At 45.5% G+C, this 13,745-nt stretch overlaps 1 protein-coding gene across 5 annotated transcripts in view; it reads left to right on the forward strand.

Annotated features, from left to right (window-relative positions):
* Positions 1 to 421: 421 nt before the first annotated feature.
* Positions 422 to 13,745, forward strand: part of ENTPD7 (ectonucleoside triphosphate diphosphohydrolase 7) — a 46,602-nt gene continuing 33,278 nt past the window's right edge. Inside the window, exons 1-3 of one of the 5 annotated variants that reach the window (XM_058671604.1) lie at positions 422 to 606; positions 1,512 to 1,614; positions 2,651 to 2,833. In XM_058671604.1, the coding sequence (XP_058527587.1) occupies positions 1,607 to 1,614; positions 2,651 to 2,833 (191 nt within the window). In that variant the 5' untranslated portion in view covers positions 422 to 606; positions 1,512 to 1,606. Of the gene's footprint in view, positions 607 to 827; positions 1,366 to 1,511; positions 1,615 to 2,650; positions 2,834 to 13,745 lie in introns of those variants that run through there. The other 4 variants (XM_058671603.1, XM_004579970.2, XM_058671605.1 and 1 more) reach the window with 4 other exon arrangements.

A 13,745-nucleotide genomic window follows, 5' to 3' on the forward strand; every position in this document is an offset into this window, starting at 1 on the left:
TTGTTGATAGCCAGCTCTGAATGAATTAACCACTTTGTCCTCATTTGGGTGGTCTTCATTTCCCCTTCACAGTCATGCACTCAGGTATTCATCTTCTATTAGTTGCATTTTACTTGCCAGCATCTAGAATGTGTGGAAGCAGAATGTGTGTTAACGCCATGAAGAATATTTTGCCTAGTGGGACAGACTAACATTACGATTCAACGTGGAGTGAAACCAAAGGCACACTTACTAAAAAGGAAGTGTGAGTCAAGCACGGCTTTTCAAGCAATGCGACCGTCAAGGGGTGGATAGGGGTTGGTTTGGCCAAGAGGTGGGAAGGTTCCTGAAGGTACGCGGGGTGGCCGAGGTGCGTGACTGGCGCGCCGAAGGGAGGAGCGGCAGATGCGACGGGGGGGGGCGGCTCATGGATGGGGGTGGGTGAGCCACGCTGGAGAACTTGGACTTGACGGTGTCCAGGCAGTTCCCTCCTGGAAACGACTAGAGCGATTGCTGTCGGCAAGCAAAGTGAAGCAGCCGCAGCTTCCGTGCGCGTGACTGAAGGTCCAGGAGGGCGGCGGCACTGACGCGTGGCACCCAACGGGCATTCGTGGGACGCTGACTGATGTAGGCGTCCTGATTTCTGGTTTATTTATTTATTTTTTTCTCTCTCTCTTCCTCTCTCATGGGCAAGATAGGCTGGGGAGGGAAGTTTGAGCTAGAAGAACTGCTATTCTGAGGGGAGGGCTGGTGGCTACGGAACCCTCAGGAGGTTGAGGGCAAGGAGTGCGCGGCTGCGGCGAACATTCTCGCAGTGGCCGCTGAGAAAGCAGCCGGCAGAGTCCTCAGCCGGAGAGCAGCGGGCGCCGAGCCTCACGATCAGCCTCAGCTCAACGGCCACCACCGGTCCCCTCAGGGCGGGCCTCGGCACGACAGCTTTCCGATTGGGCGCGGCCCGAAATCCCAGGGCGGGCATTAGAGGCCGAGCACTCTTGGGGATTGGTCACCGTGGCGGACGGACGTGCTGCCGGCGGGGCTGGTTCGCCCGCGGCGCCGCTGCGTGGCGGGCGGGCTTCCTTCTCTGATCCCTTGTCGGTCATTGGCTCAGTGCGGTTTCCTTGGGGACGTGGCGGCGCCGCCGGCTTGGGCCCTCCTTCCGGCTGGGCTGTAGCCGGCGGAGAGATTCCCTGCTTGGAACCAAGCGGAGCACCTTGAGCCGGCGGGCCGTTGGATCCCGTGAGTATCGTCGCGGGAGAGTGGCGGGACCAGGAGGATCGGGAAGAGGGAGCAGGTCTACTCCCCCTCGTCCCCGTGCCATCCTGAAGAACGGCCGGTCCCTCGAGGACAGAGCTGACCACGAGAGCCGTGGGCCCTTAAGATGCGCGGGTACGGTCCGCTGGGCCTGAGGAGCAAGAGCGAGTGGGTTTGGGGTGGGAACCCGGGTGGCGCGTAGCAGCCTTGGGATTTCCGGGTAGGGCTAGTCTCATGGGCTTTGGTGGAGGTGTGACTGACGCGCAACCAACTCTTCCCAGGCTGCAGGCGTGGGAGATGCCTGGGACAACGAGGCCCCCTTCTCAGGGCAAAAGGAAAAGGAGGTGACACGCATTGAGACCACTCAAGGGAACCCATGGCTAGGTAAGGCTGCGTGCACACTGTCTCCGGCCGTGGGGGCTCAGTGCAGGGTGGCAGGCGGGCAGATGGCGTGGGGGGGGGGGGGGGCGCCTCGGAGGCTGTGACAAGTGAGATTTGTTCTGGGGTTGCACCTGGACTTTACAGCCATGCCAAGTGGATACACAGATGAGCCAAGACCCCGGGTGGGAATGATTGAGTGTGCACGGTCAGCTGTGCAAAGCACCTGTTTGTACATGTATCAAATTGTTTCAAATTGAATGAAGCTAGGTTCCTCCCACAGAAGGTTAAACCAAAAAGGTTTTTTGTTCGTTTCCTCCTTTTTGTAACGAAGTGGTTTTAAATCAGTGTAGAAAGGGAGCTTGACAGTTTCCTGCACTTGTTTATAGATTATAATTCTCTGAAGCTTTTTCAAAAAAAGTTAGCCTGGGTTTACCTGTACCAGCGTGGGACTATTGCCAAATAGCCAAGGTTGGGTGGACAGGCAGGGGAAGCAAAACCGTAGATGTGTTACACTGATCTGTGGTGTAACACCAAACGAATGAAGACACACAGAGATCTAGAACCACATATAACATTTATATGTTAGTGTTTGAACAGCTGTAGGATATCCCTGGAAAAATACATAGAAACCAGTGGTCACCTCTGGGAGAGATAGTGGGGTCAGGGAAAAAGCTTTGCTTTCACAACATAGCCTTTCAACTGATTAAAAAACCACACACAGACACGTACGAAATAATTGTTTCTTCTCCAGTGGTACCAGGTTGCCTTGGGAGATGTGTTGTTTTCATTAACATGAGATGAATTCTTTGAATTACACTCAAAAGTACAATTTGGGGGAAAAAAAAGCAGATTAAGCTTTTCTGATTTTAATAGTAGATGAAGCATCATGAGCAGTTTAGATCCTTTTCTGAAATTCCAGACTGAAAGAACACTTAGACTTGTGTTGACGTGGGTTTTTGACTTTGTGAGGAGGTCTTCCAGCTAGCTGGAAGCCCTGCTGTAGAAATGTTTTCAGACTTCCTGATGTGTCTCCTTGCAGGATCAGTTTTTCCTACCTCTGCCCAGCCTCCTGGTACTTCACGGTGCCCACAGTGAGCCCCTTTCTGCGCCAGCGCGTGGCATTACTGGGATTCTCCTTCGTATCCTGTCTCCTTTTACTTCTGTTAATCATGGACTTTCGACATTGGGGTGCTTCATTACCACGAGACAGGCAATATGAAAGGTGAGTCAACTTTAATCACTTCGATCAGCTTTGGCACTGAAGGCATAAATGTTTTGATAAGCTGTTTAACTTACTGCTACCTTTGACCCTTCTTTGGGGAGCGGGGAGGAAGGAGGATTCTACATTTGTGAGTACACTTTGCACACTATTTGTGACAGAGTGAAATTGCTATTCCCTGTTTTGATGATGTGCAGTTTGGGTTCAGGAGTGCAGATTCTGCGTTTTTCACCCTGCAAGGGGCCTTTCTGTTTCTTTGTTTCCATGGGCTGAGACTTTTTGGGTGCACAAATGTTTAGAACTGTGGTGGGATAGGGAGTGGGTTAAGTGTCGCTTGTGAGGCTGGCATCTGCTTTGGGTCCTGATTTGAGCCTCAGCTGCTCCACTTGCCATCCAGCTCCCTGCCTGTGCACCTGGGAAAGCAGTGGAAGATAGCCCCAGTGCTTGGGCTCTGGGTTTAGGCCTGAATGGACCAGCATATGGAAGATTTCTGTCTCCTTTTCTGTTTCCCACAGAGAAGTCTAGATAGCATTGTCAGCTATCTTGATAAATGTTAGCATGATGAATTTTATTTTCTACTTTTCAGTTTAACCTATGTATGTCTTTAGAGTGAATTTTGTATAGATAGTGTTTAGGTGAGTTTTGCTTTTGCTTTTATCCAGTCTCACAGTTTCTGCTTTTTATTTGTGTGTGTGTGTGTGTGTGTGTATATTAAAGATTTATTTACTTTTATTGAAAAGTCAGGTATACAAAGAGGAGGAGAAACCAAGATCTTCCATCTGATGATTCACTCCCCAAGTGGCTACAACGGAGCTGAACCAGGCCAGGAGCCAGGATCCACTCTGGGTGTCCCACCTAAAACTCACTGTTTTGAGTTTTAGTTTTGTATCTGAATGTTACTAGTTCTGCTTTAAATAGTCACTTTTTTTTTTTAAAAGATTTAGTTTTTGTTTTGTTTTGTTTTGCTTGAAATATAGTCACAGAGAGGGAGCACTTTCACCTCAAAGGACTACATTGGCCATGGCTGTTTTGATTGAAGCCAGGAGCTTGGCGCTCCATCTCAGTCTGTCGTGTGGGTGCAGGTGTCTGAGCATTTGTGCCATCTTCCACTGCTTTTCCAGGCATGCTGGCTGGGAGCTTGGAGGGAAATGGAGTAGCCAGGACTTGAATCACCATCCATATGGGATGGCAGTGTTGTACAAAGTGGCTTGATCTATTGCGCCACAAAATGGAACTCTCAAATATCTTTTTTCCCCCCAAATATCTTAAAGCGGTTTTAAAAAGGGGGGAGGGAGAAAGGCTCACGTATATAGTTACATACTTAGTATTTTTGGCTTCTTCCTTTGAAAATCATATTTTAATCTGATATCATTTGCCAATTGCTTAAAGAAATTTAACATTTCTAGTAATGCGAACCTGTGGTGATGAATTCTTTACATTTTTGTATTACTGAAAAAAGTCCTTATTTTGTTTTTCTTTGGAAAGAAACATTTATTGGCTATAGATTTCTGGATTGATTGTTTTCTCACCTTTCTTTACTTTAAAAGTGATGTTCCTGGTCTTCTAGTTTGCAGTCTGACAGTTTTTCTGTTTTCTCTGCATAGAATGTTTGTTTCTTTCTTTCTTTCTCCAACTGCTTTTAAGAATTTCTTTTTATCACTGATCTTAAACAGTTTGGTTATGCTGTGTTTGGTTTTAGGATTTTTGTGTTTGCTTGTTTGTTTTTTCATGATTGCTGTTTTTTGATTTGTTGTCTCCTGGATATATGGGCTAATAATGTTTAATCAAATTTGGATACTTTTTAGCCATTATTTCTTCCAGTTTTTCTCTGCCTTTCTTCCACTGAGGTCTCTGTAATTACATATGTAGTCATGGTATGTTTTTCCATTTTTTGCTGAAGTTTTGTTAATTTTGGTTAAGTTTTTTTCTCTGTGTGTTTTATTGCTGTCCAATCTGCTATTAATTTCATCCATTAGAGTTGAAAATCTTTTGTCACAGAAAGTACATCCGAGTTATTTCATCTATTTTTAATACTATACCAATTGTAATACTGTATTTTTTTGGTAATACTATGTTCTTTTATAGCAGTCTGTAATCCCTAGATGTCAGCAGTATTGTGAAAGATGGTTAGGGAGTGAGTGTCCAGTTGGATGGCTGGAAGAGTTATCTCAGTGAGTTAGACATATCCTAAGGGCAGAGAAAAGGCTATGAAAGATTTTGGAGAGAAATGTAATCTAAACCACATTTATAAGTTTATTCCAATGGCATTTTTCCAAACAGATGGAAGGTGAAAAAAAAAAAAAAAACTTGAGGGTGGTTGTTGTGGTACCGTGGGTTAAGCTGCCTCTAGGAGTGGCAGTTCAATCCCAACTCCTCTGTGAGTGCTTAGGTTCCCTGCTTCTGATCTAGCGTCTTGCTAATATGGTTGGGAAGCAGCAGAGGATGACCCAAACGCTTGAGTCTGTGCACCCACATGGGAAACCCAGATGGAGTTCCCCATTCCTGGTTTTGGCTTGGCCCAGCCCCAGCTGTTGTGACCACTGGGGAAGTAAATCAGTGGATGAAAGAGATCTCTGCTTGCTTCTCTCTCTCTCTTCTTGTCTGATATTCTGCCTTTCAAATAAGTAAATTTTTTTTAAGCAGTACTGAGGAAGCAGGCTTTTACCCGGTTAAGATGCCCATACACTGTCTCATTGCTCCTGATTCCAGCTTGCAACAGCGCAGACTGTGATGGCTCAAGTGTTAGGTTCTTGTCACTCCTATAGGAGATTGGATTGTGTTCCCAGCTCCTAACTCTGACCCCAATCCAGTCCTTGGCCATTGCAAGCATTTGAGGGAGTGAACCCCTAGACAAGATCTCTGTTTTCCTGTGTCATATAAGTAAAAATTGACTAGTTAATTAATTAAAAGCGAGTAACAGAGTAGTGAGGCTGGCACCGTGGTGCAACTCAATCTGTGGTGTAACCGATTGAGTTGTTGTCTCCAGGGCTGGCAGTCCTGTGCCTATCCGAAGACCTAGCTGCTGCACTTCTAATCCAGGTCCCTGTTAATAAGCCTGGAGAAGTAGCAGAAGATGGGCCAGCGTGTTGGGCCCCTGCTGTCTATGTGGGAGACACTGGTGGAGCTCTTGTCTCCTGGCTTTGGTTTAGCCCAACCCTGGCCATTGTGGCCTTTGGGAAGTGAACCTGTAAACAGAAGATTGCTTTTGTCTTGTCTCTCCTTTGCCCTCCTTTGCTCTTCTCTGTAACTCTGCCTTTCAAATAAATGCACAAAGTTGTGAAACTAATTGGAGTAAAATTGTGAAACAAATTGGAGCAGAGCACTTCTATAGAGAGATGAAGGTGGCCTGAACTTGAATGACAGCAACAAGAATGGAGAGAGATGAAGGTATTTGAGTGGTGTGTGGGAGGCATTGCCACTAAATAGCTCTTGTCTACACTGCACTCCTCAAGTGGCTAGATCCAGTAAACACTGGTTAGGTTGAATTCACTGAAACAAGTTAGCTGTAGAGCTGTGGAGCACACGAACTATGTGGCATTGTGTCCTGTAGTGCCCTGGCTGGGCAGCTAGCAGCTGCTTGCCCCAGAGCTCATTGTTATCTAGTGAAAGGTTATGTACATATTGCTACAAATTATCATGCATTGTTGAGCTTTACTCCTTTTTTAAAGCTTTTATTTTTATTAGAAAGTTGGATATACAGAGAGGAGGAAAGACAGAGAGAGAGATCCTCTGTTCGATGATTTACTCCCCAAGTGGCTGCAATGGCTGGAGCTGTGCCGATCCAAAGCCAGGAGCCAGGAGCCTCCTTTGGGTCTCCCACATGAGTGAAGGGTCCCAAAGCTTCGGGCCATCCTCTCCTTTCCCAGGTCACTGTCAGGGAGCTGGATGGGAAGTGGGGCCACTGGAATTAGAACCAGTGCCCATGTGGGATCCCGGCTCATATAAGGCGAGGACTTCGGCCACTAGCTACTGTGTCAGGCCTGAGCTTTACTCTTGACGGCCTCAATGAGTTATGCAGGAAGGGAACATTTGCTGAGAACTTGTTGTGCACTGAGTGTTGGGGTACAAAATGAGTGAGACGTGGCTCCTCGAATCAGTGTGTAATCTGGTTAGGGAGACAGAAAAGACGAGACATCATTTCCCAGTGAGATCATAGTTCAATACAGTAGTGTGGAGTCAGGATCAAAGATTCGGAAACTCTACCCAGTTACGACTAACAGATTAATCAGAGGAGGCCCAGAGTAACCAAATTTGCTATCACTAAGTTCATATTTGAAAAGGCTGTGTATTTTACTGAGCAGATAGGTTATCACATAAAGCCTGTTTGCTTTTATTTTGTATGCTAATTAGCACAGGTCTCTCTTGTCTTAGCACAATGGTAACAGCAGAGCAGAATGGTGGTGGCCGTGGGGTGGGGTACATTAGCTTAATTTTGTAGCTGTGTAGGTGAATTTAAAAGGTCTCCTAACTCCTCTGGCAGGACACAGTCCCTGCAGGTAAGCGCAAGAAGCACAATAGGAAACAGCCCAGAACAGGCTATGGAATCAGAGCGGAGAAAAGGGTGCTTTGGAAGGCCATTGAAACTCTTAAGAGATTGATTTTTTTAAAAAATATTTTTCTTTTATTTCATAGATACACAGAGAGGAGGAGTACAGAGAAAGATCTTCCATCTGCTGGTTCACTCCCCAAGTAGCCACAATGGCTGGAGCTGAGCCAATTTGAAGCCAGGAACCAGGAGCTTCTTCCTGGTCTCCCACGCGGTTGCAGGGTCCCAAGGCTTTGGGCCGTCCTCAACTGTTTTCCCAGGCCACAGGCAGGGAGCTGCATGGGAAGCAGAGCAGCTGGGATATGAACCCCTTTGGGTGCCCATTTGGGATCCTGGCACATGCAAGGTGTGGACTTTAGCCACTAGGCTACCATACTGGGCCCAAGATTGATTTATTTTTAAGATTACTCCTATAAAGACATAGAGACATTACTAAAAAAAACCAACATAAAAAATTTTTGGAAAAGTGGAATTAAAAGATAAGTCAGTTTTAGTGCAAAAAAATTTGAAATCTACAAATACAAAGATTTTCAGAAAGCTCATGGAAAACAAATATTTTTTAAAAAGAGTTGATTTCAAGATTGTTTGCACTAAGATAACCCAAATTTTGACTTCATTTTCCATGAATGGTTTGAAGAACCTTTGTCGTGAGCTTTGATACTGCATTCATCAGCTTTTCTTCACTATAAATAAAATAGCCTGTGGCAACTCATTTTATGATGCAAAAATAGCTGGGCCCAGCACGATGGATCAGTGGCTTAAATACTTGCTTGCATGCGCTGGTTTGTATCCTCGCTGCTCCATTCTTCAATCCAGCTCCCCGTCTGCAGTCTGGGAAAGCATTAGAGGATGGCCTTGGGAACCTGAACCTGGGTGGGAGATCTGGAATGAGCTCCAGGCTCCTGGCTTCGGGTTGGCTCAGCTTCAGCCATTGTGGCCATTTTGTGAGTGTACTAGTGCATGGATCTTTCTCTGTAAATCTGCCTTTCAAATAAAAATAAAGTAAATATTTTTTTAAAAAAAGGAAGAAAAAAGGAAAGAAGAAAGGAAGGAAGGAGGGAGAAAGAGAGAAAGAAAGGAAAAAATTAGTTAGCTGACAGATGAGGTGGTTCCAGGGCTGCCTGGGCTTGGCATCTGGTGGATGTGAGTGCAGAGGATGCAGCAGCATGGCTAGCTGGAAAGCAGAGAGCCACGGAGCCCAACTCAGGCTGCTGCTGCTCTTAAATATGTGTGTGTTTATGTGTGTATGTATTTGAAAGGCAGACTGACAGAGAGAGGAAAGGCCAGGGAGAGAGAGATCTTCATATACTGTTTTGCTCCCCAAATGCTTGTAACAGGTCAAAGGCAAGAGTCAGGAACTCCATCCTGGTCTCCCTTGTGGATTATAGGAGCCCAAGTATTTGGGGCATATACTGCTACATTCCCAGGAGGATTCATGGGAAGCTGGATAGGAAGTGGAGCAACCAGGATTCAAGCTGGCACTCTGACAGGGGATGTTAGCATTGTTAAGTGAGTTTTGGCCTAACTCTGTAGGCCACAACAATGCCCTGCACCCGCTTCTTTGTAACAGCCCAGCCTACCTGTGAACACTTATTCAAGAACCTCCCACTCGTCTACACCTGCTGATCACTCTGTTGGCAAGGTACCATCCCCTTAGCCATGCTTGAGAAGCAGTTGCAGTGGAGTAAACAGATGTGGAAGAAGTGTTAGGGGCTCACTGAAATCCCACCAAACTGTTGATAGGAAGCCTAACACTTCATAGTCTAGAACAGGATGAGCTTTAAAGTGTGGATACTATAAGAATATTATTGATTAGAGAATACTTTTTCAGTTTAAAAAATTATTTTCTTTAAAAAAAAAGATTTATTTATTTGGAAGGTAGCATTACACAGAGAGACAGGCAGTGGGAGGTCTTTCGTCTGCTAGTTCACTCTCAGAATGGCTGTAATGGCTGGGGTTGGGCCAGGCCTGGTCTCCCAGGTAGATGCAGGCGCCCACATGCTTGGGCCATCCTCTGCTGCTTTTCCCAGCTGCAGTAGCAGGGAGCTGGCTCAGAAGCAGAGCAGCTGGAACTCGGAAGAGATTCCTGGTTCCCAGCATCGGATCGGCGTGCATCGGCCCGTTGCAGCTCACTTGGGGAGTGAATCATCGGATGGAAGATCTGCCTCTCTGTCTCTCCTCCTCTCTGTATATCTGGCTGTAATAAAATGAATAAATCTTTAAAAAAATATATCTATGTATTTGAAAGGCAGAATTACAAAGAGAAAGGGAGAGAGAGACATTGAGAGCTCTCTGCTGATTCATTCCCCAATGGCTGCAACTAGAAGAGCTGGAGCCAGGAGGTTGTTTGCAGGTCTTTCACAAGGGCACAGAGACCCAAGCACCTGAACCATCCTCCGTTGCCCTCACAGGCCATGAGCAGGGAGCTGAATTTGAAGTGGAGCAGCCAGGACTCACCTACTCATACAGCCTACTCTGTATGCCACAGTGCTGGCCCTCCCACTTTAAACTTGTTAAATATTTATTAATTTATTTATGGAGGCAGAGATACAGATCTTTTATTGCTGATTCATTCCTCAGATGCCTACAACAGCCAGGTCAGAACCAGAAACTCAATTCATGTCTCCCATGTTGGTGGCAAGAAACCAAGTACTTAGCCTGCCTTCCCGGGGTTCTAGTCTGGCAGGAAGCTGGCTTGGAAGGGAAGCTGGGACCTGGACCAGGCTGTCTGATAAGTAATGTGGATGTCCCAGGTAGCATCTTCACCACTGCACCAAACACCGGTCCCATATCCCAGGTGGAAGCTTTGTAAAAGCTGGGAAGCACTGTGGGAGGAGCAAGAAAGCTGAAGAATGTATAGAAAAGCAGATGAGCAGAGAGAAAAGTTGTATCAGAGCAGTGACTTTCAAAGTGTTTGCTGCCCATAGGGAATTCCCGAGCTCCTTCCAGGGAATCTGTGAAGCAAGAACTGTTTCCATAATAATGCTAAGCAGTATGTTTAGTAACACATATCATCAAATTTCTTTAAGCATTTTTCAGAATATAGGTCCATAGCATTTGAGCATTTACTTTGCTGGAGTGGATCTTGCAGGCTGGAAATTCTATACTCATTAAACAACTCTCCTTTATTTCATCTTCCCAGTTTCTGTTTCTGTGAATTTGACTGCTTAAGCCATCTCTTAGAAGAGTAATCGAGCAGTATTTGTCTGTTTATGACTGGCTTATTTCACTAAATTGTTATGCCTTTGGAGTCATTCAGGTTATAACATGTGATGGGGTTTCTTTGATTTTTAAGGCTGGATCATATTCCATTATGTGAGTACAAGTTTTATGAAGAGCATGTTGGTTACTTCCCACGTTTGACTGACATGATGTTGTTTGCCTTTGCCACCAAGCTGCTGTTTGCTCAGATGGCGCAAAAGCAGCGCTGGTGCCTTAGTGTAAAATTCACGCTTCACAGGGACCTTGGGCTTTTTTTCATTTTCACTCAACTGCCATGGGAAATAAGATCCAGTTCCACGGGCCCGGCGGCGTGGCCTAGCGGCTAAAGTCCTCGCCTTGAATGCCCCGGGATCCCATATGGGCGCCGGTTCTAATCCCGGAAGCTCCACTTCCCATCCAGCTCCCTGCTTGTGGCCTGGGAAAGCAGTTGAGGACGGCCCAATGCATTGGGACCCTGCACCCGCGTGGGAGACCCAGAAGAGGTTCCAGGTTCCTGGCTTCAGATCGGCACGCATCGGCCCGTTGCGGCTCAGTTGGGGAGTGAATCATCGGACGTAAGATCTTCCTCTCTCTCCTCCTCTGTGTATATCTGGCTGTAATAAAATGAATAAATCTTAAAAAAAAAAAAGATCCAGTTCCACTTATGAGTATCTTTTTAACATTCTGTGTGATCAAGTGGGAAGTAGCTATTATTCTAAATACTGAAGTTATCTCAAAGATAAGTACTGGGGAGATTGAGTTGAGATAAACTTAGTTACTTTTATCCTGGAACTCTGTGTTTGGCTTGAAGAGTAACTGCCAGAAAAACTTGTTTTTAGACTTGGATATTTCATAGGCACTTTTTTGAAAATGAATGAAGTAAATTTGTTATTTGAAGGAAGACAGCTGTTACTATTTATTGCCAGTGCTAAAGTAGTACTTCCAGGGATTTTAGCTCTCAAGTGCAGCTTATCTTTAGGAAACTCCCCTTGCTGTGGCCAGCACAGTGGTGTAGTAGGCTAGTCCACCACCTGTATATCCTGGCTGCTCCACTTCTGATCCAGCTCCCTGCTAATGGCCTGGGAAAGCAGCAGAGAACAGCTCAAGGCACGCACTTAGGAGACCCAGAAGAAGCTCCTGGATTCCAGCTTCAGACTGGCCTAACTCTGGCTGTCGCTGCCATTTGGGGAGTGAATCAGCAGATGGAGTAGCTCTCTGTCTCTCCCTCAGACTTTTCAAGTAAAATAAACCTTAAAAAAGAAAACCTTCTTCATGCTGAGTTTTAGTATAGTATTAAAGAAGAGTATTCACTAGGGTCTCAAAGTGCTGTTAACATATGTCCCTCTTTGCCAACATGTATACAAAGCTGGATTTTTACAGAACCATCTCAGCCTAAACAATGTATCGTAAGAGATTGACTATGGAAGCAAATAGGAAACTACTGCAGTCTGCAGAAGTGATGTCTTCTATTGATTTAGACGCTGTAGAGATTTATAAAACAAATAAGACTATTTTTAGAACCTATGGTTATTTTCATTAAAAATGTGTAAATGTAAATACACTTATTTTTTCCTCTAAATTAATAATAAATATTTAATTTTTTGGTCTTATTTCCTGCTATAGTAAATATTGAGTGAGTAGATGCTGCCAGTGTACTCAAAAGCTCCTTGGGATGCAATCACTTCATAAGAGTTTAAAGGATCCTGAGACTTGAATATTTGAGAACCAATGCACTAGAAAGCAGTTATTCCTGAAGCAGAATGGGCTGGAAATCAGAATGTTGTTGACTGAGAGGTGGCAAGGGGCAGGTTCTCGGAGAGATGAGAGCAGAGAACATTCTGTGGTACATGTTGAGGCAGAAAGACTGCTTGATGGGAAATGGAAAGTTGCTTTGGACTGGGGGAATTATCTTGCCTTGTTTTCTTTCTTTTTTGTTTGAATCTGTGGTCTTCATGAGGTCACTACTTGCAAGACACCTGTAACTTGAACCCAGACTTCTGTCCAGCTGTCCTGTTAGCTGTGATAAGTTGATTGGTGAATTCTGAGCCCAGTTCAGCCCAGTCACTTGACTAGAACAGGAAGGACTGTGGCGAAGGGAATCTGTGGGACTGTAAACAGTCTAGTGTGCAACAGGTGTCTGCCACCTGCTTCATTTCCCGCAACTAACTCCCAACATAGACTCGCAAAATATTTCCACCTGACCCTGTCCGTCCATTATCTTTCTCAGGGTACACCCTGTTACTTCTACTTATTTCACAAATGAGGAAACGGCCTAAGAGAGGTTGAATAACTTGCTGTAAGTCACACAGTATAGAAGGGGATGGAGCTGACTCAGAACCTGGTGTGTTTGATGGTACTTTGCTGGCTTCATCTTCCTGCTGTCAGCCAGATATCTTGAAACAGATATCTAGGAAAAACACCCCAATATAAAATACTAATGTTCTAGGGCATAGAAGCACTCTCCCTTTTCTTACTTTTTAGAATCATGTAATAGTTTATTATTATTATTTGAAAAGATTTATGTATTTTTATTGGGAAGGTAGATTTGTAGAGAGAAAATGAGAGACAGAGAGAGAAACCTTATATCTTCTGGTTCACTCCCCATGCAGTTGCAACTTCTGGAGCTGAGCCAATCTGAAGCCAGGAACCAGAAACCTCCTCCTGGCCTCCCAAATTGGTGCAGGGGTCCAAGAACTTGGGCCCTTGCCTCACTGCCTTCCCAGGCCACCAGCATGGAGCTGGATTGAAAGTGAAATAGCCAGAACTTAAGCCAGTGCCCATAAGGGATGCTTGTGCCTCAGGTGGAGACTTAGTTTGCTACTCTACAATGCCAGCCCCATGGTAGTTTATTTTTAAAATTGAGCGAATAGGGATTGTATTGTGTTCGAGTGATTTAAGCCTGCAGTGCTAGTGTCCCATATGAGCTCTGCTTTATGGCCTGGCTGCTCAGCTTCTGATCCAGCTCCCTGCTAACATGCCTAGGGAAGTAGAGGAAGATGGCCTTACTGTTTGGCCCCTGCACTCACTTGGGAGATCTAGATAGAGCTCCTGGCTCCTGGCTTTAGCTTAGTCCAAAACGGGCCATTTGGGATGTGGATGGAAGATATCTCTTTCTCTTTCTCTCTCTCTCATTTTTTCTCTCCTGATGTATCTCTCTCTGTAATTCCC

The sequence above is a fragment of the Ochotona princeps genome, chromosome 13, assembly GCF_030435755.1.
Source record: "Ochotona princeps isolate mOchPri1 chromosome 13, mOchPri1.hap1, whole genome shotgun sequence".
NCBI classification, from domain to species: Eukaryota; Metazoa; Chordata; class Mammalia; order Lagomorpha; family Ochotonidae; genus Ochotona; species Ochotona princeps.